The sequence below is a fragment of the Anolis carolinensis genome, unplaced genomic scaffold, assembly GCF_035594765.1.
Source record: "Anolis carolinensis isolate JA03-04 unplaced genomic scaffold, rAnoCar3.1.pri scaffold_69, whole genome shotgun sequence".
Lineage (NCBI taxonomy): Eukaryota > Metazoa > Chordata > Lepidosauria > Squamata > Dactyloidae > Anolis > Anolis carolinensis.
The window spans coordinates 61,343-88,928 of record NW_026943878.1 but is presented as its reverse complement, the minus strand read 5'-3'; the positions used below and the strand labels follow the sequence as shown (position 1 = coordinate 88,928).

At 40.6% G+C, this 27,586-nt stretch overlaps 1 protein-coding gene and 1 pseudogene across 3 annotated transcripts; both read left to right on the top strand.

Annotated features, from left to right (window-relative positions):
* Positions 1 to 31: 31 nt before the first annotated feature.
* LOC134295051 (protein spire homolog 2-like) lies at positions 32 to 8,902 on the top strand. Of its 3 annotated transcripts, XR_010001619.1 has the most exons (10): positions 32 to 221; positions 324 to 496; positions 1,041 to 1,242; positions 2,860 to 3,008; positions 3,266 to 3,400; positions 4,427 to 4,494; positions 4,603 to 4,630; positions 4,713 to 4,828; positions 7,621 to 8,255; positions 8,490 to 8,902. XR_010001619.1 is itself a non-coding variant. In XM_062966992.1 (9 exons), the coding sequence occupies exons 1-9, from the start codon at positions 47 to 49 to the stop codon at positions 7,829 to 7,831; spliced, it is 1,257 nt and encodes a 418-aa protein (XP_062823062.1). In that variant the 5' UTR covers positions 32 to 46; the 3' UTR covers positions 7,832 to 8,397. The 3 variants fall into 3 exon arrangements, 2 of the variants coding, with proteins under 2 accessions (XP_062823062.1, XP_062823063.1); XM_062966992.1 differs by lacking the exon at positions 8,490 to 8,902 and having other exon boundaries at positions 7,621 to 8,397; XM_062966993.1 differs by lacking the exon at positions 8,490 to 8,902 and having other exon boundaries at positions 1,041 to 1,203; positions 7,621 to 8,396.
* The window catches only part of LOC134295050 (ribosome quality control complex subunit TCF25-like), a 33,217-nt pseudogene continuing 13,474 nt past the window's right edge, over positions 7,844 to 27,586 (top strand).

Below are 27,586 nucleotides of genomic sequence, written 5' to 3'. Positions count from 1 at the left end.
CCTCTTCTTTAAAACCTCCAGGAAATGAGACTTTATTGTTATTTTGATGATGATGATGATGATGATGATGACCCTGCTTGCCCTTCCTTCTTTGCAGGCTTCGGAGCGGCGGCTGCGGCCGATTCCTCAGAGGCAACGGACGCTGCATGAAAAGATTTTGGAGGAGATCAAGCAGGAGAGGAAGCTTCGTCCGGTTGAAGAGCGCTTCCAGAACCAGAAAGGTGGGTCCGTTAGGCCACAGGAAGGTCAGTTGGGGTTAGTGACCCAAAGGTGGGTAGCAGAGCATGTGCAAAGCATTGCCTTTCCTTTTCTCCGCCATCCAGGGTTCGGATCCGTGCCTTGCCTGGTGAAGGCCTGCTCCGGTGACGCCAAGTCCACCTCCTGCATCAACCTCTCCGCCTCGGACTCGGGGACCCCGGTCCAGCAGCGCCAAAGACCCCGGATCCTGCTGAAGGCCCCGACGCTGGCCGAGATGGAGGAGATGCTCACCTCCGAAGTAAGGGCAGGGATTGTGAAAGTGGTGTCAAACTGCATTCATTCTTCAGTGTACAAGGGCTATCCACAAAGTAGGTTACGTTTTGGATTTTAAAAAAGGACAAAGTATAGGAGAAATCATTTACCATATGCAGCTGAAAGACACATCCCAATACTACAATCTCATGCAATTCCCATTGAAATCTAGGCACGTCTCATATAGATAAATGAGTTTGAAAATTACTGCTCCAGTAAATTCCCCACTTTGTCCTCAGCCCTTCCCCCTTCTCCCTTCCTGCAGCTTCCAGCCATGCCCCCATTGTTGGAAACGTAGGAGAGAGGCGGCAAATTTACTGGGGCAGACCTTTTCAAACTCATTTATCTATATGACACGTGCCTAGATTTCAATGGGGATTACGTGAGATTGTAGTATTGGGATGTGTCTTTCCGCTGCATATGGTAAATGATTTCTCCTATACTTTGTCCTTTTTAAAATCCAAAACGTAACCTACTTTGTGGATAGCCCTCGTAGATGCACCCTCAAGTGTCTCCCTGTCTCTCCGCAGGAGGAGGACTCTCCCGGGTCGGAGGCTTTGCAAGGTCTGGGGCTGAAGCGCGACCGCTCTTTTTCGGAGCAGGACCTGGCCCAGTTCCAGAGCGAGAGCCAGAGCAATGCGCCGGACGCCGAGAACGACGGATACAGCGGGTCCGAACCCAGGCCCCGCTCAGGTACCCCCTCCGATGCATGGACCAGAATCCAGAACCCGGGCAAGTTCCCCCTCCGCCCCAATCCACCCCTCTTCTCTCTGTGCAAAATGACCGGAGCATCATTTATTTATTGCATGCATTTTCTCTCCATGTTGATTGCAAAGAGCAAAGCTGCATTTCTATGCTCACCTGAAAGCAACTTCCCCTAACTTTGGATATGCAGCATCACAGCAAAAATCAAGAAAGACACTTTTTGGAACGACTTGCCCCATTGCCATAATCCTAGACAGAAATCAATAGTGTTTTCCATCCTTACCAATGTTGTTGGTGTTGTTGTGGTGGTGCATAAACTTTGTCTATTTATATATAGAGTGCCCTCAAATGTGCATGGTGCTTAAAACAACCAAAAACAGCGTGTCCTACCAAAGGTGGACAATCTAAAATATATGTGTGTGTGTTTATGTATTTATTATTTGTTTATTTATTTACAACATTTTTACACCGCCTTTCTCACCTGTAGGGAATCAAGGCGGCTTAAAGGGTTGGCCAAATTCAATGCCCCAAAACAGAATTCAATAAAATCAATAGCACAATTACATCAATTAAATACTTAATAAAAATATTATGCAAAATTTAAAACACATAAATGTATATATAAATAATATAATATCTGTATATAGTATTAATATAATATGGCAGACAGTTTAAAATATATGTGTATGTATGTATATAGAAATAATATAATATATAAAATATAATATATAAAATAATATATATATATATATAATATGGTAGACAATGCAAAATATATGTCTGTGTATATGTATATAGAAATAATATATAATAAGGCAGACAATCTAAAATATATGTCTGTGTGTATGTATATAGAAATAATATAATATATAATAAGGCAGACAATCAAACATATATGTGTATGTATATAGAAATAATATAATATGTGCACATAATATATAAATAATATAATATAAAGGCTGGCAATCTAAAATATATGTGTGTCTGTATAAATAAATAATGTAATGTTATAATGTAACAGACATACATATATTTTAGGTTGCCTGCCTTTATATTATATTATTTAAATATAATATAAAGTCAGGCAACCTAAAATATATGTATGTTTATGTATATAGAAATAATATAAGGTGTGTATATAATATATAAATAATAATATATAATATAATATAAAGGGAGACAATCCCAAATATGTATGTATGTGTGTATAAATAATGTAATATGTGCATATCACATATAATGTAAAATTGATAATCTAAAATATGTATGTGTATGTGTATAAATAATATAGTATATATAAAGGAAGACAATCTAAAATATATGTCTGTGTATGTATATAGAAATAATATAATATATAATATGGCAGACAATCTAAAATATGTGTGTCTGTATATATAAATAATATAATGTGTGCATATAATACATAAATATAACATAAAGGCAGGCAATCTAAAATAGATGTTTGTGTAGATATATATAAATGATTTAATATGTGCACATTATGAAAGGTTTTCCTTTTCATTGCTGGAAGTGATGGCGCATTAGATTCGAGTCAATACGGTAATTCATTGCATGCAACGGCATTTGCCCAAGTTGTGTTATTTCTCAGGTGTTGCTGACCATTAGGTGCCAATGTCCTTGCAGGATCCGTCCCGGCCAGTTACCACCCGGCGGTCTCTTGCGGCTCCAGCCCCTTCCCGGCCAAGCAGGGCTTCCTCAGCTCCGTGGATGAAAAGTCCGAGGCCGGATCGGGACCCCCTCCTCCGGAGTCCAGCATGAAATACTTGTGGCTGGTAAGTGTCTGTGTTTGGCTACACAACCATCTTCTAGGTAGGAACCAGTTTGACTCGTTTGACTAGTTAAATCCCAGTTGGAAAAATCAAGAACTATCTTCCGAAGAATAATTGGATTCTAAAAGTTCCAAAACTGGTGGAAATAGACTTTTAGACATTGCTCTAAGAACTTCTCCAATCTGGATGGGCGGAGGGAGGGGTGGTCTGGATGACCTCTAGGGACCCCTCCAATCCTATGGTCCTTTTCTCCTCCCCAGCAAGAGTTCAGCCACCTGGAGAGCTTGGCCCTGACCGTGGAGGAGATGGTCAATGACCGGCGGGTGCTGGTCAAGGCCGAGATGGAGAAGTTCCAGCAAAGCAAGGAGCTCTACAGCAGCATGAAGAAGGGCAAGGTCAGCTCAAGGGCCATTTGGCCAGAAACATGATGTTTTGATGCTTAATTTGTAAAATCATAACCTAATGATGTTTAATATGCTTTTCTTTAATCCCTCCTTATTATCCAACATATTCGCTTATCCAACGTTCTGCCGGCCCATTTACGTTGGATAAGTGAGACTCTACTGTAACAATAATAATAACTACTATTCAGAGTTTCCCAAATGGAAGTTTCTCCACTATATACAATCCGGAAATATCTGTGTATGTGTAAAAAGAAAGAGATTACAGTAGAGTCTCGCTTATCCAACGTAATCGGGCCGGCAGAACCTTGGATAAGCAAATATGTTGGATAATAACGAGAGATTAAGGAAAAGCCTGTTAAACATCAAATTAGGTTATGATTTTACAAATGAAACACCAAAACATCATGTCATGCAACAAATTTGACAGAAAAAGTAGTTCAATACCCAGTAATGCTATGTAGTAATTACTGTATTTATTAATTTAGCACCAAAATATCACGGTGTATAGAAAACATTGACTGCAAAAATGGCTTGGATTATCCAGAGGCTTGGATAAGCGAGGCTTGGATAAGTGAGACTCTACTGTAATAATAATAATAATAATAATAATAATAATAATAATAATAATAATAATAATTTGTGATATGAAATCCAGCATGTCTATCTTGTTTGGTGTGTCATACAATAAAATAATAATAATATCCTACAAAAATGCGTTGGATAATCCAGAATGTTGGATAAGTGAGACTCCACTGTAATTATAAATTATATAAAATATATACTGCATGTAAATATAAAATATATGCAGTTATAAGTATATATCTACAACGCGAGTGTTGGGTAAGTGAGACTCTATATCTATTTCTGGTTTGCAACAAGGTGCAGAAGGCATATTGAAAGACATAGCTATACATGAGAAATAGTCTTATCATGAGAAGAGTATAGAGGGATGCATCCACACTATAGAATTGATGCAGTTTGGTACCACTGTGCTACCTCTGGATCTTCTTTCTTTAGATCTGTTGCTGCTGCAAGACCAAGTTTGCCCTCTTCTCCTGGCCGCCCACCTGCCTCTTCTGCAAAAGGTGAGCTGGGGGCGGGGCCTGCCTTGGATTGACAGGTGTGGGGCGGGACTAAGGCGCTTATTATTCTATCCTTCCATGCGCAATCTTATTTTCTTCTATTGTTTTCAGGTCTGTCTGTGGTTCTTGCAGCCTGAAGGTAAGAGCAACTCCTTTCCCTCTTTCTTGTCCCCAATCCTTTTCTTCGCTCCATCTTCTGAAGCCCATTTCTTTGCCTTTAGATCAAGATGCCTTCCAAGAAGCTGGCCCACATCCCGGTCTATGCCTTGGGCTTCGAGACCCTGCCGGGCTCATTGGGGCCCAAGGCACCCCCTTTCCGGAAGAAGGAGACCTTCCAGTAAGTGTTAACAAACCGGCAAGGCTTGCTAGAGTTGGAAGGGACCCCCAAAGGTCATCCAAACCAACCCTTTCCTTCCAGGCAGGAAGGCACAATCACATTGGCCTTTTGAGATGCTGCATCACACTGTTGACTCATGTGATAGACACCAGGCGCCACCCAGTCCAGTCCCTTTGCCTTATAGGAATGCTCAATCCAAGCCCTCCCGACAGATGGCCATCCTGCCTCTGATTAAAAACCGCCAGAGAAGGGGTCCATCATCATCATGAAATATAATGATAGCTTCCTAGAGCAATGGTGGGCAACCTTTTGTGCTTGGTGTGTCAAAATTCACCAAAAAACCTAGCATGACTTGGGTGGTGTGTCACTTTGAGAAAAAAAACACCATAATTTCACAATATGTATAGTTTAAATAACAAAAAATTATAATTGTAATATATAACGGCGCTCCATACAGTCATGCCAGCCACATGACCTTGGAAGTGTCTATGGACAACGCCGGCTCTTTGGCTTAGAAATGGAGATGAGCACCAACCCCCAGAGTTGGATACAAATCGACTTAACATCAGGGGAAACCTTTACCTTTTAATATATAATTGTATTTAATAAATCAAACAACTATTTACTACCATTTTTCCATGTACCACAATCTATGGTACCTCTTGCAGTTTCCACGCTTACTTCTCTCTATTCTAATTTCAATGTAGTCATGAATAATATAATAATAATATAATAGCAATAATATGATAATATACTACAATAATAATAGAATTATATATATATATATTATACACACACGCGCGCGCGCATAATGTGCATAATTTCCATGGAGTAAACAACAAAACCACTGGACCAAATCACACCAAATTTGGCCACAAAAGACATAGTCATCCAATCAATCTGCATGTGGCAGCAAAAATGGCTAAGTGTGTCAGTGCTGACACGCGTGTCATAGGTTGGCCATCACTGTCCTAGACCATCATCACCATCATCATCATCATCATCATCATCATTAGCCGTCCTTGGGGCCCTTGTGGATGACCAGAACATCTAGAAATGGCAGTTTTTCTTCCTTTTTCCCCCCATGGTGAATTGGATGTTTGGGTGGATGCTGTTGAGGTGGTCCAGGAAACCATGAAATGAACAAAATCTGGCTACCAGTATTATAAAACGCAAAAATCAGAACAGTAGATGGGAAGCAACACTCTGAGGGCAGAGGAGCCCCAAGGACGGCTAATGACTCTGAACAAAGGATGCCCCCAGGCAAGAGACAAACCTTTCCAATGCTAATTAGGGTGATTAACTGAAACATTAGCGCTTAACTCTTGTCACACCCTGGACTCTCCACAGATATAGGACTCTCCACAGGGTCTATTCCCATCCCAATTTGCACTTCCAGAATTTGCAGCACTTTATCAGTCACCTTGTGTTTACAATATTTATATGGTGCACCTTACCCAGTCTACTTTTACAATCTCTCAGTTTTAATCCATGTTTTTATTAGTTCTTGTTTTTTATTAGCTAATGTTTTATTTTATTTTTTATTTTTTTTATTGTGCAAGTTGTTGTCTATTGCTGTGTTTTATACTGCTACTGTTTTTATTCGGGCTTGGCCCCATGTAAGCCGCCCTGAGTCCCCTCCGGGGAGATAGAGGCAGGGTATAAAAATAAAGTTATTATTATTATTATTATTATTATTATTATTATTATTATTATTATTATTATTATATATTTACCTTCCTCGCCTAGTTTATCCATGCCTCATAACCTCTGAGGATGCCTGCCATAGATGTGGGCGAAACGTCAGGAGAGAATACTTCTGGAACATGGCCACACAGCCCAAAAGACATACAACAACCCTGAAACTCTATAAAGTTTCTAGAAATAAAATCTCATTTTAAAAAATTAAAAATATTGTATTACATTATAATATTACTATCAATATGATAGTAGTCCAGAGTTGGAAAGGACCCCAAAGATCATTCAGTCCAACCCGCTCCTGCCAGGCAGGAAGAGACAATCGAAGCCCTCCTGGCAGATGACCATCCAGCCTCTGCTTAAAAGCCTCCAGCCTAGCTTCTAACGCAGAGGTCCTCAAACTTTTAAAGCAGAGGGCCGGTTCACAATCCTTCAGACTGTGGGGGGGGGGCCGAATTATCATTTGGAGGGAAAAAAACCAACAAATTCCTATGCACACTGCACATGTCTTATTTGTAGTGCATAATAACAACAACAATGAAAACAATTGTAACCAACATAAACCTATCAGGTTTTCAATGGGAAGTGTGGGCCTGCTTCTGGCCAATGAGATAGTCAAGTTAATTAGGATTGTTGTTGTTGTGTGCCTTCAAGTCATGTCAGACTTTGGGCAAGCCTAAGTCTAAAATTATTTATTTATTCATTCATTTACTACATTTATTTATTACATTTATATCCCACCCTTCTCACCCCGAAGGGGACTCAGAGCAGCTGTATGTACATACAATATATTATATTATTAGCATAGCACAATATTAGCATTATATATTACTATATTGAACTATACCATATTATTATTAGTAATATTACATTTAATATATAATATATAATTAATATTATTATATGGTATTATTAGTATTATATTGTATAACAATTATATGTATATACAATATATTATATTATTTAAAATGATATAAAAATATAATATTATAAAACTGAGGGCGGGGGCCAGGTAAATGACCTTGGAGGGCCGCATCCGGCCCCCGGGCCTTAGTTTGGGGACCCCTGTTCTAACGCTTCTCCTTTTGCAAAAGCCCCTTGCAGGGCACCCGCTGGCGGAGCGTGGAGGAGGAGTTCCCCTACATCTACGCCCACGGCTCGGTGCTCAAGGACGTCTGCTCCGACTGCTCCGGCTTCGTCACGGACGTGGTCAGCTCCAGCCGCAAGAGCGTGGACATCCTCAACACCGCCACGCCCGACCGGAGGAGCCGCAAGACCCAGTCCCTCTACATCTCCTCCAGCTAGGCCCCCGACACCATGGCCCCCATCGTCCCCAAGCCTTTGGGTCACAATCTGCACCGAAAGAGGAGCTGGAGAGGAAGCGCCAACGTCTCTGCTTTCTTGCATCCACTCCGACACCCATCGTCCCCGTCTCTGCCTGTGCTGTGTCTCCAATGCACCAGAGAGGGAAAGGAGTCAAATTCTTTTTTGGGTTCGGAAAGGAAGCCTCAACCTCTCCGCTTTCTATCTTCCTTGCATCCACTCCGACACCCATCATCCCCACCCGCCTGCATCTGTGTATACGTCCGTGTATATATATACATATCGATAGACACTCTATATTTATTATCCACGGATCCACTTGCTCCTGTCTTTCCTCCCTTGCGCCCCAGCCCTCTGCACATGCTCTATGGAAATGGAGAAGACCAAGAATAGTGTTTTATGTGTTGTCGAAGGCTTTCATGGCCGGGATCACAGGGTTGTTGTATGTCTTTCGGGCTGTGTGGCCATGTTCCAGAAGCATTCTCTCCTGACGTTTCGCCCACATCTATGGCAGGCATCCTCTCAGGCATCCTCTCAGGCTTAAGCGGCTGAGAGGGAAAAGGAAAGGGCCTGAGAGGATGCCTGCCATAGATGTGGGCGAAACGTCAGGAGAGAATGTTTCTGGAACATGGCCACACAGCCCGAAAGACATACAACAACCCAATAGTGTTTTAAATGGGCTGCATTCCTTTCATTGGCGTATGGAGATTCTGGTCAAATTCCCCTTTCTTCTTCCTTTCCTTCCCTCCCTTGGGCCCCAGCCCTCTGCCCATGCTCTATAAAAATAAACTTTACCCATGCTTTGGCCAGGTCAGGCTTCAAAGGAAGCAATTGCTGTTTGTGCCAATCTACTTGCCCAGCTTGTCGCTGTTTTCGTTGCCTCTGGACTTCAACACATGCCTTACGGACCCTGAAATAATAATAATCCACAATTAGACGGAAGGAGAAGATTCCTCCTTGCCTCCCTCTTCCTTAGAAGTCCTCCCAGCAGCCGATGTTTTATACGCTGCCTGCACTGTATAGAATTGTAAATAAAATTGAAAGCGAACCAAACCTGACAGTGTTGCCCTTTTTTCCTTTAATAAAGTAATATTTATTTTGTAACAAAATGCTTTCTAAAAAGCCGGTAGGCTGTTAGGAATTGTGGGAGTTGAAGTCCAAAACACCTGGAGGGCCCAAGTTGGCCCAGGCCTGTCTTAAGCGATCCTTTTGCTGTTTTAGCAGCAAATTGACAGAAAAAGCAGTTCAATACACGGTAACGTTATCTAGTAATTACCGTATTTACAATCTAGCAATGTATTGAAGACGTTGACTACAAAAACAGACACCAAATATATCAGATACCTCTCCACTCTACACACTCTTTCGCAAGCACACGTATGTGAGAGGCGAGGGTATACTGTTTGATTTTAGATTTTCTTTTAAAATGGTAGCTGCCACCAACCTAAAATGTCTTTAGGATTTTTGTTATTAAATGTGTCTGAGGCAAATGTCTCCCATTCCCTGCCCACACTGTTTCTACCCCTGTTTCCCCTAAAATAAGACATCACCAGAAAATAAGACCTAGTGGAGGTTTTGCTGAATTGCTAAATATAAGGCCTCCCCCAAAAGTAAGACCTAGCAAAGTTTTTGTTCAGAAGCATGCCCGCCGAACAGAACACTAGAGCATGCAGGATCAGTAAATGTACATACCATAAAGTGCTGTACATGGAAATATTGGTAGTAACAAGAAATTCTTGATAGGATTCACAGTTTGTCTGGTTATGCTGTTTTATGATGACAACTACTGTACAGTATATAATAAATGTTCATTTTTTTGTTCAACAATAAATGTGAATTCTTCTTCATGGAAAAATAAGACATCCCCTGAAAATAAGACCTAGAACATCTTTGGGAGAAAAAATTAATATAAGATACTGTCTTATTTTCGGGGAAACACGGTAAAAGGCAAACTGCATTGCATAATAGAGAACTATTATTTGGTGCAATAATAGGTATGAAAGATGTGTAACAGACTAATGGAACGGCCCGGGCTAAGCCTATGGTTCCCGTGATTTACCCTAATGTATGGAGTTAAATGTTTTAATTGCATTTTAATATTTTATTTTATTTAAATGGCTGTTTTTGTACTCTATTTTTTTGCCTCTGCTTTATTTATACAAGTACAGTTTATGCTTTAATGTCAGAAAAAGGTTGAGAAACCAGTCCTATGGGCTGAGCTGGACTAATTTTGTTTAATTTCTATAGATAACCAATGAAGAAATAGAGGATGATCTCACATCCAAAGAGGAGAAAGATGATTCCAGGCTGAAGGAGGAAAGTGACCGAAAGAACGAAGAGAGTCTGGAAAATGACCAGCAAAAAGGAGGAGCAGAGACCAAACAACTGGACCAAACGGTAAATGCCCCAGGATGCTGTGTTTGATGTCATTTAATAGATTTGTTTAATCATTTTATTGCTTTTAACTACTGTATATATTTAAAAATATTTTGTTTATTTCTATTTTAATATTTATTATGTGTTAGATGTTGATTCACATGTTGTTACAGCTTTTAGTGCTGGCCACTTTGATATGATAGAGAAAAAGTAGGGTAAAATAGAATAATAATAATAATAATAATAATAATAATAATGACGTATAATTGTGTGATAAGGTACTAAATGCCCCAGGATTTAAATACCACTTAAAAATGTGTAGTGCTCCTAGTCTGAGCCAAAAAATGAAGTACTAAGATTTCTGACCTTGTAAATGTTAATTTTTTGTTGGTTTTTAATTCAAAATATTTAAATTAAGAGGATTGGAAAGCACTGTTGTTATGCTGCTATTTATTAAGGTGAAATATAGAAGTGAATTCACTTGTAGGCTAGACTAGAAATGCCTTTGCTTTTAGATGCCAGTCCTTTCAGGGAATAAAGTCCCATAAAAACTACTTGTTATTTAAGTTTCAGCCACAGGATGGAGGCAGAGCTCTGGATTTTTTTTCCAGTTGTGCCAGTTCCTCTTGCAGTGCAACACTTGTTTTAAACCAGGTTGTCTGGTCTAAGTAGGCTGCTTATGATGTCCATTTGGCGAGATGCTGCAAACCATATGTCTCACTGTTTACTTTTATTTAATTTTTTAAAAGCCTCTTCCAAATAGCAAATCGCGCAAGAAGAAGAAGAAAAGAAAGAACAAGAAGAATGTGTTAGGTGAGACTCCGGTAAGTTGGCACCAAATTTATGAAAGGGCTATGCAGTGCCCCACTCCTGAGCACCATTCAATCTTATGTACTTTAGCTTTTATAAATGGGAGGCCACACCTCTATGGCTGTGGTGCAGGCGGGAGAGCAAGCCAGCTGCAATTAACTGCAATGAATCACTCTGACCAGGAGGTCATGAGTTCGAGGCCCGCTCGGAGCCTATGTTTGTCTTGTCTTTGTTCTATGTTAAAAGGCATTGAATGTTTGCCTATATGTGTAATGTGATCCGCCCTGAGTCCCCTTCGGGGTGAGAAGGGCGGAATATAAATGTTGTAAATAATAATAATAATAATAATAATAATAATAATAATAATAATATTGTTTCAGCCAAGGAGAAACCTCTATTCACCAGGAAGTTCCTGCAGTGGAATTGTTATTGTTACTGTTATTATTATTATCATCAAAAAGGGATATTAATGTTAATAATATTAATATCCCTTTTTTCTTTAAAAAGTGGCCCACCAGTAAAAGCAATACAATTTAAAACCTAAAAATATACAAACATTAAAATAGAATTAAACATGAACAGTATTAAAAAGAAACAAAGATCTGTTCATGGAGCAAAAACCACACCTATATTGTTCTAATTTTTGTGCACAGGGCCTTGGAGATGAAGATGATGCAGAAGACATTGAGAGCATCCTGGTGAGGATTGAGACTCCTGATGGACCTTCATGCCAGAGCCAAAGCAGGGTGCCCACAGACAGTCGGCCTCTGTTGTACGTAGAGCACAGGTAAGATATTTTTGCGTTATCCTGTTTGAAAACTTCATCACTTCATGAACTGTCAGTCTGAACAAACTGTCAGGTTCCTGAAGAGGATCAGCTGTGTTTCTATTGGAGAGATGCTTTGTTGTTAAAGGATTCTCTGAGATGACACAGTTATTTTGCTGGTATTAAAGCATTTATTGTTCATACTAACAAATACTGCTCTAAGGCTCAACATATATATATAGCTCATACAGTAATTATACCAGGGTCATACGACACACAGATCTTCTGATCCCCAGGCCTTTGTTTCTCGCAAACCATGAACAATTGATTATTTATGTCAATAAAACTTCCCAGTTCCTTCCCATTTGGTCGCTACATAGCCCTGTGTTCATTTGTCAATATCCATTTGGGTTCACCTGAACATTAGGAAGAACTACCTGATCATGAGAGCTGTTCAACAGTGGAACTCACTGCCACGGAGTTTGGTGGAGGCTCCTTTGGAGACTTTTAACTAGAGTCTGGGTGGCCATCTGTCAGGGGTGCTTTGATTGTGCTTTTCGTAAATGGCAAGGGCTTGGACTAGGTGGCCAGTATCGTCTCTTCCAATTCTATGTTTTGTCAGTGTCATGCAGACTACACATGGGATGTCATAACCAAATAACTAATGGTTGTGGCATCAACAGTCTTACCATATTTTGCAATTGTTGGCTAAGGATTCTGGAAACTGTAGTGCAGGAAGTCCCTTTTATCAGTCTGTGCTTGTGTGAACCTGTTCCTCCCTTTGTGGGAGATAGTGTTTGTCTTCCCAGCCTACATGTCTTAAGTGGTTTTAATTCTGAGAAGGAATTGTAGAACTGCAGGCCGGGAGGAAAGCGCAGCTCCATCTGAGTTCAGTGGCCTAGTAAATTACTACACTGTTTGTCCAAGAAGGGGCAGTAGGAGTGTTTTATGTCCGGACCAGTAGTTCTCAACCTTTTCTTCACCAAGGCCCCCCTTTTAAATACATTTTAGGGCCGCAGACCCGCCAAAACTCAAGATTTAAGGCACTAGGCCACATCAAATAATGATTTCAATTTTCCCATGAGGGTCCTTCAAATTTATAGAGAAGGGGATATAAATTAATCTGTTAACGCCTACACTCGTAATATAATATTTTGGTTGTAATTATTCCATACTAATTCAAAATAATAACATCAACACTAGTAATAGTTAATAATTTAACAATACTAATAGTAGTGAGAGCAGAACAGTGATAATGTCAACAGTAACAACAATAACTATCACAATAATAATGTTACTACTACTACTACAGTAGAGTCATGCTTATCCAACCTTCGCTTATCCAACATTCTGGATTATCCAACACAGTCTGCCTTTTAGTAGTCAGTGTTTTTATAGTCAATGTTTTCAATACATTGCAATGTTTTGGTGCTAAATTTGTAAATACATTAATTACTACATAATGTTACAGTATATTGAACTGCTTTTTCTGTTGATTTGTTGTAAAACATGATGTTTTGGTGCTTAATTTGTAAAATCATAATGTAATTTGATGTTTAATAGGCTTTTCCTTAATCCCTCCTTATTATCCAACATTTTCACTTATCCAACATTCTGCCGGCCCGTTTATGTTGGATGAGTGAGACTACTGTACTACTACTTCTACTGGTACATTTCCCACCCAGCTACTCTCATAACTGACTTCCAGCTCTGACTGTTTTTAATAGAGGCAATAGGTTAAAACAGCCAAGTTTTCCAAAAGAGGTGTGGAAAATGAAGATTATGTTCCATTTCCCTTTCTGGCTTGCTTTCATTCCTTCACTTGTTTGTTTATTCAGATTTATCTGTAAAAGATCATGATATTTCTTCATGGGCCCCCCAGGGCTCCTTGAGCCCCAGGTTAAGAACCAGTGTTCCAGATCAAGGGAAGGAGATCATCAGTTGCAAGGCGTGTGGCTTCGTTGATGGCTCTGCCCTTCCTTGTTGTTGTTTTTGTTCTGTTCTAAATGATTTAAGGTAGCATTTGGCTTTAAATTAGAAATAGATCCAGAGTTCTTAGAAGATCACAAGCTAAACATGTGTGGACAATGTGATGTAGCAGCCAAAAAAAGCCAATGCAATTCCCGGCTGCATCAACAGGAGATTAGTGACCAGATTAAGAGAAGTCCTTGTCCCACTCTACTCTGCTTTGGCCAGACCTCACTTCTGTGTCCAGCTCTGATCAAAGCTATTCAAGAAGGAAAACAGTCTATCTGAAAGGGATCTAGGAGTCTTCTTAGACCACAAGCTCAACATGAGGCAACATTGTGATATAGTAGCAAAAAAGCCCAATGTGATTCTAGGCTGTATGAAGAGGAGGCTAGTCCTAGTCCAACTCTGTCCCCAGAATAATACCCGATTCCAATTCTGGGCAAAGCCATTCAAGGAGATGGACAAGATGTAAGGAGTCCAGAGAAGGCTGACCAAAATATCAGAAGGTCTGGAAACTATGAGAAGTGGCCTGAAGATCTGGAGATGCTTAGTTTGGAAAGGTCTTGGAAAGAAATCACCAGGTCCTGAAGAAGAACAAAAGGATGAGTATGTGATCTCGGAGAAGAATGTGAGGTGATGTGATGCAACCCACTTTAAACATCTGAAGGGAATACCATCAGAAGATAATTTGAATTGCAAGAAAAAGGCTTACGCATAAACATTGGGAAGAACTTTCCTATAAGAACTGTTCAATAGTGGCATAGGTTGCCTTTGAGAATGAAAAACTCTCTGATCAGACAATCATAAATAAAACGAAAACAATCCAGAGAGGCAGCCAGTGCTTTTAAGATAAACATCTCCAATCTATGCTTGTTCTCAGATGGCCTTCTCCCAACTTTTTCCACCTTGAAATAAGTGAAAGTAATCCCGTCCAAGGCTTGTTAGATTGCAATTCCCAACATCCCACAATTGGCTACTACCCTGTTTCCCCGAAAATAAGACATCCCCTTAAAATAAGACCTAGTAGAGGTTTTGCTGAATTGCTAAATATAAGGCCTCCCCTGAAAGTAAGACCTAGCCAAGTTTTTGTTTGGAAGCATGCCCACCAAACAGACCACCAGAGCATGCAGGATCATTAAATGTACATACCATAGATTGTTGTATATGGAAATAATGGTAGTAACAAGAAATTCCTGATAGGATTCACAGTTTGGTGATGCTTGTTTGTGATGACAACTACTGTACAGTATATAATAAATGTTCATTTTTTTGTTCAACAATAAATGTGGATTCTTCTCTGTGGAAAAATAAGACATCCGCTGAAAATAAGGCCTACTGTATCTTTAGGAGCAAATATTAATATAAGACACTGTCTTATTTTTGGGGAAACAGGGTAGGCCTGCTGGGAAATGCGGTTCAAAACAAGCCCCCCTTTGATGCCCATTTTACTCTGTAAGAGTCTCAGAGCAAGGACCCAGTCCTTCTCTTCCTTGCAGTGCTGACGGCACATTTGTAACTAATCCATTGTTCCTAAATAAATAATAAGATGGGTTTGTATTATGCCTTTTCCAGGAACCTGAACCCAGAAACTGAGCTGAAGAGATATTTTGGGGCCCGAGCCGTTCTTGGCGATCAGAGGTGAGTCCAAGCCTGGAAATGAAGACACGTTTTTTGTTGTGCTTTAGAAAACACACAATTGAGTTGAGATGTTCAAAGCTGAGGAATTGTGAACTTTGAGCCAAGAGAGAGAACTGACAGAAAGCTGGGCAGTCCCCAAAAGCTCAAAGGGAGTCTTTTTCCCACAAAAGCATCAGTGTCTCTTTAGAAAGAGGGTCTGATTTGGAGTTTTGCTTTTTCTTAAATATATGCTTGTGCTCCTTTGTGCACCCAGCTGCCACCATGAGAGGCCTGGATGTGGGTTTGTCCTCGTAGGTGATGTGGATGCGTTTGAAAGGAGGAGACTGTGGTGGCAGCTTCTCTGAGGACAGGATTCCGGTCAGAGAAGTTCCCAGGGAAAGCAAAAGGCCACACGAAGCCCCAAAGGCGGGAGGGGCATGGCGCGATTGTGCATGATAAAAAGTAAACACTAGCAGAGAGGCCATTCTTCAAAAGGCTCTTCTTGCCAACTTTTAACCTTAATTTGTACTTGTATGAATGTAATAATTGTAGAAGCATAGAATCGTAGAGTTGAAAGTAATCCTCAGGGACCATCCAGTACCATACTCTGAGGCAATAAGTTCCACTGATAGTTTTGAGTCCTGATTTCAAATGTCATGTCCTGCGCCCTTGGGGAAAGTGCCTTTTGGGGTCTACAATTTCCAGAATCCATCACTCAGCACAGACAGTACCAATTCTGGGCAGGAGATTTTGAAAGTTGCAGTTCAAAAAACTTCTCAGGCAGGGACAGAGGGAAAACAGCTGCCCTTTCCCTCCTGTTGCTCTGTCTAGGTTGTAGGGTGGGCAGCTGAGGCCAGGCTGGGGCCATTTTTTCGCGAGTAGGAACACCCCCTAATGATTGCAAAAGCTTCAAAAGAGAGCAAAGGAATCGAAGTAAATAATAAAATTAATAAATACTGTATAGACCGCCCAGTCCCCCTGAGGGGACTCAGAGCAGTTTACATACAAAAAAGGCAAACATTCAATGCTGTAAACAGAGTGGCCAGAAATAGAAGTTTTAAGGTATTTTTTGGCTGTTCAAAATATCAACATGCCAGTATTTTTTTTCTTAGTGTTCTTGTGATGGCATTTTAACCCTCAAGCTCCTTGGGGCCTCCATAATTGAAGGAGTCCCTCTCTTTAGTTGTTTTTTGCTAGTGAGGAAGAGGGCCTTCCTGGTTGGAAACATATTGCAGCCATATGGGGTCAAATGCAAAGATTCAAGGACCCATGTAGAATATAAAGCACAGCATGAGTACAGCCATTATGATGTTCATACTCCAGGAAAATTCTCGCTGTCCTTTGCCCTTCCACCCCTTCTCATTGCTTGGACCCCTGTTTTCTTTTTCTCAGGCAGCGTCAGTACGTCCGCAGCACATGGCTGACAGTCCCCAAGAGCACCTGGCCTCGCCACAGCAAGACAGGTGAGCAGTTTTGCCACATCTCTCAGGTAACTGGGGCATTCCTGTTGGTTCCAAAGCTTGTGTTACAAGCAGCCTGAGATTTGATTTCCTTAGCAGAGGCTTTAGTGTGCAATGTTTTCCACCACATGGATAGCACAAAGGGCTTTCTCAAGGTACGGGTCTCTTCCCAAGAGATTGCTGGCTGGCTAGTCCCTCTTGAAAAGATCCGCTGCTTGAATGGAAATGTCTAGAGTCAATGATGATGGTAAATGAAGATTGACAAGTTAATTCAGTTGATGGAGGAGAAGTATCTGTCTAACCTTAAGAGAGATTGGAGATGTATTGATTAATATAGGATTGTGGGATTGACAAGCAACATGCCACTAAAGGTGATTGTATAATATTTCTTAAAGGGAGTAGACTAGTCAGAACTAAAAAAATCAGGCCGAGAGTGAGAGATCTGTAGATTAGTTAGATTAGTTTTTACGTTTGTTCATTAGCTTTTGTGTGCTTTGTGTATTGATTTGACTTAGTAGTTTTGTTAGCTGTTGTGAGTTAGTGTTTTATATTAAGAAAAAAATACTTGTTTTATGTGTTTGATGCATTTTGTTTGTCGCATATATCTTTGTATGATGTGCTTGTCTCATTGAATAAAAATTAATTAATTTTTTTAAAGAAAAGAACTGCTGCTGGTAGAAACTTCTCAAAATGGTTGTTTGAATATACAAGCTTCTCTACGGCTCTTCCCTTTCCATGCAAAATATCCCAAATGACCAACAAGGAAGTGGTTTTCTGGCCCCTTTCGGTTTCATTGGGAGTGGGGATTCTGGGAGCAAGAGTTAACCCACCCAGATCACCAGCTTTGCATCCAAGATGTGGGTCAACAAAACAGCAGGATTTTTTTTATGACAAGCAAATAATGATAGCCAGCACCCTCTGGTTCCAACAGAACTCTCTCTCTCTCCTTGTTGCCCAGGTATCTCTATGGCGCTGCTGGAGACCAAGCGGGGGATCCAGCACTTTGCCTTTGAGCACAGCAGAGAGTACCAGCAAGTCCAGTTCAAGTTCTTGGACGCTGTGGAGTCCATGGACCCTAATAACCTTGTCGTAAGTTCTTGACTTGGCCAGTTTGCAGCAACAACATATGCAGCTGCTTTCTCCTTGTTAGCACCTGGTTTCTATGCTTGATGGGGAAGATCAGGCCGATGATCCAGCTACTGCAGGGGGAGCCTGTGGCAATTGCGTCTGGAGATCTATGTAAGCCTGAGCCATCTATCAACCCATGGAAGGCCCCTCAGATTAACCATTCTGTGCTTTGTGGCAAGCAGAACCATCTGACTGTGCCTCCAAAGCTCCGGAGGGTCCCAGAGTTCTGATCCCATTATCACGTCTGGACATGGAGGCCTCACGTGATATTTCAGCTTCTCATCACAAAGCACAGAACAGTCCTGCAGGACAGCCTCAGGCACCGTTTTCTTTGTCAGAGGAGAGTGAGTTTTGGGTGTTTCAAAGAGAGAAGAAAAGAATGCCAATCTCTACAGCAGAGGTGTCAAACTTGTGGCCTTCCAGCTGTTTGGGCCTCCGACGCTCAGAAGCCCCTATTGCCAGCTTGTCTAATGGCCAGGAATTTTGGGAGCTGGAGTCGAAAACTCATGGAGGGCTGTAAGTTTGACACTACTGACCTACAATGTCTGCAAAAGGAGGAGGAGAAATGCACGTATGTGGGTGTCCCATTGGTCCTGTAGGAGGACAAATAGGCAAGAAAGCATCACACAATGGTTCCTTGAGACAGGACCACAGGCAATTGATGCTAAGTTTTTAAGAATTGTTAAGTGATATTTACATTTTATTGTTATTGTTTTAATTATTGTTTCACTGTTTTATTTATTGTTTTATGTAAGTTTTATGTATGTTGTTGGGCTCGTCCCTGTGTAAGCCACCCCGAGTCCCTTCGGGGAGATGGTGGCGGGATACAAGAATAAAGTTGTTGTTGTTATTATTATTATTATTATTATTATTATTATTATTATTATTATTATTCCCCGCATCGCCTCATCCATCAACAGCATCATTACAGCTTTGGTATGGTTCTCTTTCTAAGTGGTTGAAAACATCTTTCCAGAAGTTTAGATATTGTCAAGGGAGAATCAACACAGTTTGCCCTTTGGGCGACAACTCTGGAGACCAGGGTTCAAATCCCCACTTAAGAACCCATTGGGTGACCATGAGCAAGTCACACTCTCAGCCCCAGAAAGGATCAGTTCACCTTCTAGTAAAAAATGACCAGGAGGCCCATAACAATAACAACAATAACAACACTGTGTTGAACCTGTCCTATTTGGGCTTAGAAGTCCTTTCCTAAAGAGATCCACATCAAACATGATTTGATCCTGCAGATTCTGAATGAAGTTTCCGCCCATGTTTTTGTACAGTGGTTTTATTCAAAAGCTCTTTATGTTGGAGTCATCACAATATCCCAGGGCAATGACCCAGATGGTCTTAATGCCCATTGTATTTTCTCTTTATGGAGTTCCTGGATTAGGGTGGAGTGTTGTTTGTTGGAAGCAATACATGCTGAGTTCCCAAGCAACCTGTTCTGAGTCGAGCCTAAGGCTCTAGGAAACTAGGATTTAAACCAGTGCACAACCTGTGGCCCTCCAGGTGTTTGGGACTCCAACTCCCAGAAGCCCCTATTGCCAGCCTGCCCAATGGTCAAGAATTCTGGGAGCTGAAGTCCAAAATACCTGGAGGGCCATCAGTTTGAAACCCTCGCTCAGCCCTAGAAACCTGAGGAGTGACCTTGGGCACGTCGCACTCTCTCAGCCTCAGAGGAAGGCAATGGCAACATCTCTGTGATCAAAACAAGTTTTTAAACTTGTTTTATTTGATATGTTGATTGGGTATTTATATCAGGATATGATGTTTCAATTGATTATGCATTGCTGTCTGATGTATTTGTATGAATTTTATATGTTGTATGCCGTTTTGAATCCCAGCGGGATAGAAATGAAATAATAATAATAATAATAATAATAATAATAATAATAATAATAATAATAATTTGCCAAGAAAGATCTGGGAAAAGGTCGCGATTAATCCGAGTTGACTTGAAAGCCCCAAATAAGAATGTTTTAAAGCAGTATTAACCCTTATGCCATAAAGTATATGTGGACTTCAGTTATGCAGGATTGAAGGAGCCCATCTGAAGCTCTTGCACAGTGGCGCTCAACCTATGGGTCCCTAAATGTTTTGGCCTACAACTCCCAGAAATCCCAGCCAGTTTACCAGCTGTTAGGATTTCTGGGAGTTGAAGGCCAAAACATCTGGGGACCCACAGGTTGAGAACCACTGCTCTAGCAGAAGCCATATTTTAATTTCTACCTTTAATGTCTACCTATCTGGAGAAAAGCCACTTTGAATGGATAGGAATGGCATAAAGCGTAGGGAAAAAACCCTAATAAAATTGTTTCAAGTAATGTCTTGATTTAGGAAAAGGGTCATGCTGCTACTGGAGGCTGCTGGGATTAGTAGTCCAAAAGTAGTAGCTTCTGCAAGCTCCAGTCTAGGAAAAGCCTCTAGTTTTGAGGATGGTTTTTGTGGGGTGCAGAGGAGCATCATGGATCTTTTAAAAAATCAGGGTTTACAGAGTTTGCTGTAGCTATTTATAAGCATTTTCCTTCTTTGGATGAGGAGATGCTTAATTTTCCTTGGCAATTAGCAGAACAGACCCCGCTTTGAGGTCTTGATGGAAGCGTATCGGAACTGGTTAAGCCGAGCACCAACTTTGATGGTCCACAGAAGATCAGGCAAATGGCAGAAAATGTTCTTGACCTAATGTTAGCACAATTGGGGCATTGAAGTTTTGGAAAGACCCCAAACCCCCCCTTCGCTCCCTTCCGATTAGGCTCTTTGAAGATAGAGCAGCCTTTGTCCCAGAGAGCTTAGTTTTTGGCCTGCTCTTTACTCTCTGGAAACATACAGTTGACAAAGGCTATTTTTGGTTTTTCCCCCCAAAAGCAGAAATCAAATTAAGAAAGCAGTTATTTAGATAAGACACAACAACACAGTAATGAATGCTGGATGATTCCCCAAGTCCTGGTCAAATGTTTGTGGAGTTTGGCCTTTAGTTGCTCTTTGGGGGGAGCCCGGAGCTGGAGAGGAATCTTACTCCTCTCCCCCGGAAAAAGTGGTTCTAAATTTTGAAAAACGATTGTTTAGACCAGGGGTCCCCAAACTGCGGCACGAGGGAGAAAATAAATGTGCGCGCCTTTCCTGCTTCCTCCCTTGCGCTCATTCCAAAGCTCTGCTTGTTTATAATGGTATTTTAATTATCATTTAATTAATAATTATTAAGGGGTGCTTTGCTAGTGCTTTTGGTGCACAAAGGCAGAAGAAGGCCCAAGGGGTTTCTTCCAACCCTCTTTATTGTTGTTGTTGTTATTATTATTATTGACACAAAGACATAGTATGACACGGCAAATGAGAGATATATGTTGGATTTCGTATCACAAAATCACAAGTCAAACACTTCCCAAGCGTTTAGGACTGTGTGATGATGATGATGATGATGATGATGATGATTAACAACATTGAGGCTGGGTGGCTATCTGTCAGGGGTGCTTTGCTAGTTCTTTTGGTGCACAAAGGCAGAAGAGAGCTGGACTAAATGGCCCAAGGTGTCTCTTCCAACCCTCTTTATTGTTGTTGTTGTTATTATTATTATTGACACAAAGACACAGTATGACACAGCAAATGAGATATATAGGTTGGATTTCGTATCACAAAATCACAAGTCAAACACTTCCCAAGCGTTTAAGATTGTGTGATGTATATTATTATTATTATTATTATTATTATTATTATTATTATTATTATTATTATTAACAACATTGAGGCTGAGTGGCCATCTGTCAGGGATGCTTTGCTTGTGCTTTTGGTGCACAAAGGAAGAAGGGGATTGGACTAAAAGGAGTCTCTTCCAACCCACTCTATTTTTATTAGGATTATTAACATTGAGGCTGTTCCCATTTTGAGGAACTGTGGACTGGCCCCTTGTTTAAAAAGTTGGGGGATCCCTGTTTTAGACTATCCAGATATCGTTGGACTGCAATTTCCAGCAGTCCTTGATGGGAAATTTGTGGAGTTGGAGTCCAATGATACCTAGAAAGCTGATTGGTTCTTATCTGTTCCCTTGAAGTCCTTCTCCGACTCTCGATCAGCTCATTCAAAAGGGGCTTAGTTTGGTTACACGTTTCAGAAAACCCAGCTGCTTGGAATAACCATTATGAAAAATGCCAGAAAGTAGTCCCGATGCCCATAAAACACATATCTAAAAAATCCTTATAATCAGAGCACTGTCTCTGAGCCAACTTAAACATTTACCAAAGTGCATATCAGCTTTGAAGATCTGAAGAAGATGCTTGCAAGATGCTAGTTGGTGGAGATGGAAAAGTGGATCTTAAAAGTCGTTAAATGCTTATTTGATCCAAAGGGAAAGATCTGCAGACTTGCAAAGATAACATGATGGATATCGTGTTTCAGCCAGCCTTGGCCCTAGGCTTCTTGAGAGCGTTTCATAAGCTTCTATTCAGAGCTCAGAGATTATTTCTGTCTGGCGAACAATGGCTTTCTTTTATAGCCAGAGTGTTATGTAGCTTGTTGTCCTGTTTGTTTGTTTTTTGTTTTTTTTGGATGAAATATTCTTTTTCTGGCTCAACCATGCATGAATGTACGGAAATAGCCCTGTGATAAATTTCCCTGAAATTGGTGGTGATAAAGGGAGCACAAGAGAGAGATACACAAGTAATCAGCAGACGATCCATCAGCAGGATCCGAGATACAGGCAACACATAGAAAGTAGAATACAGGCCTGCCATGCTGGAAATAATATTTTCCATTTGAGTCCATTTAATGAAGGCATCTCACCATTGCTATATAAACACCCAGGATGCTCAGGACAATCTGTTGCTGTCAGATACCAACTCTGTTTCAAGTTATATTGTTAGCAAGTTATAATGTTAGCAAGAACTAATAATAATAATAATAATAATAATAATAATAATAATAATAATAATAATAATAATACAACTTGGGAAGTGTCCGATGTGTGATCGAATACAACAGCCAGCAGAGTTGTGTTTCTTGTTGTGTTTCAAATAATAATAATAATAATAACCCTGATCTGCACGCATCATCCGAAAATACATCACACAATCCTAGACACTTGGGAAGTGTTCGACTTGTGATTTTGTGAAACGAAACCCAGCATATCTATCTTGTTTGCTGTGTCATACAACGTCGTTGTGTCAATAATAATAATAATAATAATGACAAAAACAACAGGAAAAACTCATCTTGTTGTGTTTCAAATAATAATAATAATAATGACGAAAAGCAACAGGAAAAACTCAGCCACTATCAGGACCTCAAGATTGAATTTCAAAGACTCTGGAAGAAACCAGTGCAGGTGGTCCCGGTGGTGATCGGCACATTGGGTGCCGTGCCAAAAGATCTCAGTCGGCATTTGGAAACAATAGACATTGACAAAATTACGATCTGCCAACTGCAAAAGGCCACCCTACTGGGATCTGCACGCATCATCCGAAAATACATCACACAGTCCTAGACACTTGGGAAGGTTTCGACTTGTGATTTTGTGAAACGAAATCCAGCATATCTATCTTGTTTGCTGTGTCATAATAAAATAATAATAATATAACAACAAGAACAACTTTAATTATACCCTGCCACCATTTCCCATAGGGACTTGGGGTAGCTTACAAAATAGCACACAAAGATGCCATGCATAAAATACATAATACATAAAATAAAATACATCAACATGAAAAAAAAATAACATTACATAAACCAGGTATATAAATTGCATAAAACAACCTCTATTAAAATAGAATCAGTTAAAAGATCCATGTAATCAATATAGCAGCCCAGCTGAATGCACAAAATGTAAATATAAAGTGCTGAGTGATTAGCAATCAGTTCTGGTTACTGTCTAAACATTTTCAAATGCCTGCTGGAAAAACCAAGGGAGCAAGCTTGTTTTCCGCTGCTCTTGGAGAATAGGACATGGCAGAGCCATGGATTCAAAGAGCAGGAAAAGAGATTTCACCTAAACATTAGGAAGAACTCCTGGTGGCAAGAGTTTGTTTGGTGGAGGAATAAATTGTCTTGGCAGTTGGAGTCTCCTCTGGAGGTTTTTAAACAAGACTGAACATTTTCCAGGAATGTTTCAGTTGCTCAGTCCTCTATGACAGAATTGGGATTGGATTTAGGTGGTCCTTCCAACTGTACAACTCTTTGTTTTTTTCTAATGTGGAATTTTATTATAATGTGTATGTTATTGTCATTTTATACTTTTGACATTAATGAAGAAATTGTGGCACTTAATGTTTGCCATTTATATGTATGTTAACCGCCCTGAGTCCCTCTGGGGAGAGAGGGCAGTCTAGAAATAAAGTTTTATTATTGTTTTATTGCATGACACAGCAAACAAGATAGATATCCTGGATTTTGTTTCACAAAACCACAAGTCGAACACTTCCCAAGTGTCTAGGACTGTGTGATGTATTTTCAGATGATGCGTGCAGATCCCAGTAGGGTGGCCTTTTGCAGTTGGTAGATCGTAATTTTGTCAATGCCTATTATTACTATTATTATTATTATTATTATTATTATTATCATTGCATCTCCTTTTTTGGAGGTTTTTAAACAGAGGTTGGATGGCCGTCTGTCAGAAGGGTTTGGATGGTGTCTTCCCAAAAAAAAGAAGGAGGTTGGACTGGATGGCTCTATGATCTATCTGTCTACAGTAGAGTCTCACTTATCCAACATAAACAGCAGAACGTTGGATAAGCGAATATGTTGGATAATAAGGAGAGATTAAGAAAAAGCCTATTAAACATCAAAATAGGTTATGATTTTACAAATTAGGCACCAAAACATCATGTTATACAACAAATTTGACAGAAAAAGTAGTTTATTACACATTAATGTTATGTTGTAATTACTGTATTTACGAATTTAGCACCAAAATATCACGATGTTTTGAAAACATTGACTACAAAAATGCGTTGGATAATCCAGAACGTTGGCTAAGTGAGTGTTGGATAAGTAATGGGTTGGATAGGATGGCCCTTGGAGTCTCTTCCACCTCTATAATCGTATTCCTGAGGTGTTAGTATAGCTCCCTAACATCCCACGGTTGCCCAAGCGTGGCGTGATTTTTAACTGTTGTAATGTTTAAATTTTATGTCTAAATTTTTAAATATTTAATATTTTAAGCTTTGGTTTTATATGTGTTTTGGGGCATCGGATTGTGCCATGTGTAAGCCGCCTTGATTCCCCTCCGGGGTGAGAAAGGCAGGGTATAAATGTGGCAAATAAATAAAATAAATAAATCTCCCAATTGGCACTTGCTCTCTCCAGCCTCTATCTCCTCTTCAAACTCACCAAGGTCTCTCCATGAGTTCTCCTGATCCACTCACCAGCTTTGTTTTCTTTGCCGACAGCTTTTGCTCCAGATGAACCCTTCGCACGTGGACTCCCTCCTGCAGCTCAGCGACGTGTGCCACATGCAGGAAGACCAAGAGATGGCCAGGGACCTCATTGGTAAGAAGCAGGCCCACCCTGCGGCTGATACAGCCCTCCAAAGAAAATATGGCTCCTTGCATTGTGGATCTCTGAAGTAGTCAAGGAGCCTTCTAATTCAGGTTGCGGCTTCCAGAGGAGTTGACTGGGAGAACCTTTTGGAGTGAGACGCCATACTTTCATATCAAGGGACCCTCCCTTTCATTTCCTTTCTTGGGAATCTGTTTTGCTTTGTCTATAGTTGCTTTGTTCCTTTCCCTTTTAGTGGCTATTGTCATCTTTGCAAGTCCATATTGTGAGAACAAGTATGACCTACAGAATGTGTGAAGTTGGGCCTTTCTTGATGCGAAAGAAGGCAGCTACCTAAGAATATAGTTCAGATGTTTCTGTATTGAGAGATTGCTGAATTAAGTTATTGGTCGTGTTTTGGAGAACCAATAGAATTGAAACAAAAAAGCCCTGCTACAAATCTCATTTTAGTTTGGAGTCTATAACATTGGACCAAAATAAAAGGTCAATTGTTGTATTGCTCAGAAACTGGGAAAGTTATAGATCTGCGAAATGCATCCTGCCGGGATATGTTCCATATAACTCTTACAGTTGGCATCACTTTTATTTTAAAATGCCAACATTATATCACAATGTATATTTTGCATTCTCTGTTTCATCCTGCTTGCATCCTACTTTTAACTGTTGGATTTTACAGTGTTTTGCATAGATGTTTGTTTGATGTTGTTTCTGTAAATGCATATGACCATTGGTCGGAGCATTAATAAATTGATTGATTGATTAGGTGATGAAACAGTTGTCTTTAGTCTTTGGAAACAGTCCTGATCCATGTTTGGATCAGGAGGTTCCTTTCACTGCCTTTTCTGGTTCCCCACTTTTATCAACTTTCCCTTCTAGCTTCATTTAAAGCGACAACTCCTTTTCTCTGGCCTGTAACACAAGGCCATGTTGTTGGAGCACATGTCCTATCATCCTTATAAGCCACTAGCTGTGCCTGACCACGTGTTGCTGTGGCGAAGTATGGTGGTATGGGAAATAAAGTATTGAGGAATTGGTGGTAGTTAAGGTAAAGGGTAAAGGTTTTCTCCTGACATTAAGTCCAGTTGTGTCCAACTGCACACTGAAGTGGATTATATGGCAGTGTGGAGTCAAGATAATCCAGTTCAAAGCAGATAATATAAGATTATAAATGGGTTACATAGCTGTGTGGAAGGGCCTTGAGTTTACCCTGCCATATAATCCAGTTCAAATCTGATAATCTGTATTTTATAGGCAGTGGGGAAGAGGCCTAAGTGAGGCCTAACTCTGCCTGCCCCCTGGGCTGAGTGGATTGCTAGGAGACCAAGTGGGTGGAGCTTAGCCTTTTAACTGGCAGCAATTGGATGAAAACAATTATTCATCTCCCTCTAATTAGGATTTTTTTTCTTTTTGTTGTATGAACGTAGAGGCATGGATGAGGGGTTGTGCTGCCAAGTTTAGTGTTTCTGGGATGTGTAGTTTCGTTGTTTTGTCCTAGGCCGAAATTTCATTACCCTTTTATATATATAGATTGATAAGGAATATTGGGAGTTGCGTTCCAAGAGCAGCCAGGGGTCCGCATGATTCCCACCTGATACAAATGGAACTGTGTTGCCGATGGAAATAAATGTCTTAAGCAGTGAAATCTCTGCAGGAGTGTGGTTGCCTTCTGCCTCTGGCCAGGCCAAACCCAAATCGAGGCATTCTTAATAGCCTCACTGGGGTTTTTCCTTGGTTTGGGCCATTTGTTGTTTTCTCATCTTGCCCTGGGATGTGCATTATGTAAAGGGAATGCATGGCCTCAGGTTCCTTTAGGGAGAAAGTGTTATATATAAAGATGGTGAATGGAGCCAAGGCTCAGCAAGGCTTCCTTCTGGCCCCTTCTTTTCCAGAGCGGGCCCTCTACACGCTGGAGTGCGCCTTCCACCTCACCAGCGGGACCTGCCGCCTGGACTACCGGAGGCCAGAGAACAGGTATTCACCCACCGCCGCCCATCAAAGGACAATGGGCAGTGGAGTACCAGGCATGCCACTGCTGAGCTGAATGTAGAAATGTTCATGTTTTGGACTACAAACCCCACGATCCCCCAACCAGCAATAGTGCTTGTGCTTAATAAAGAGCTT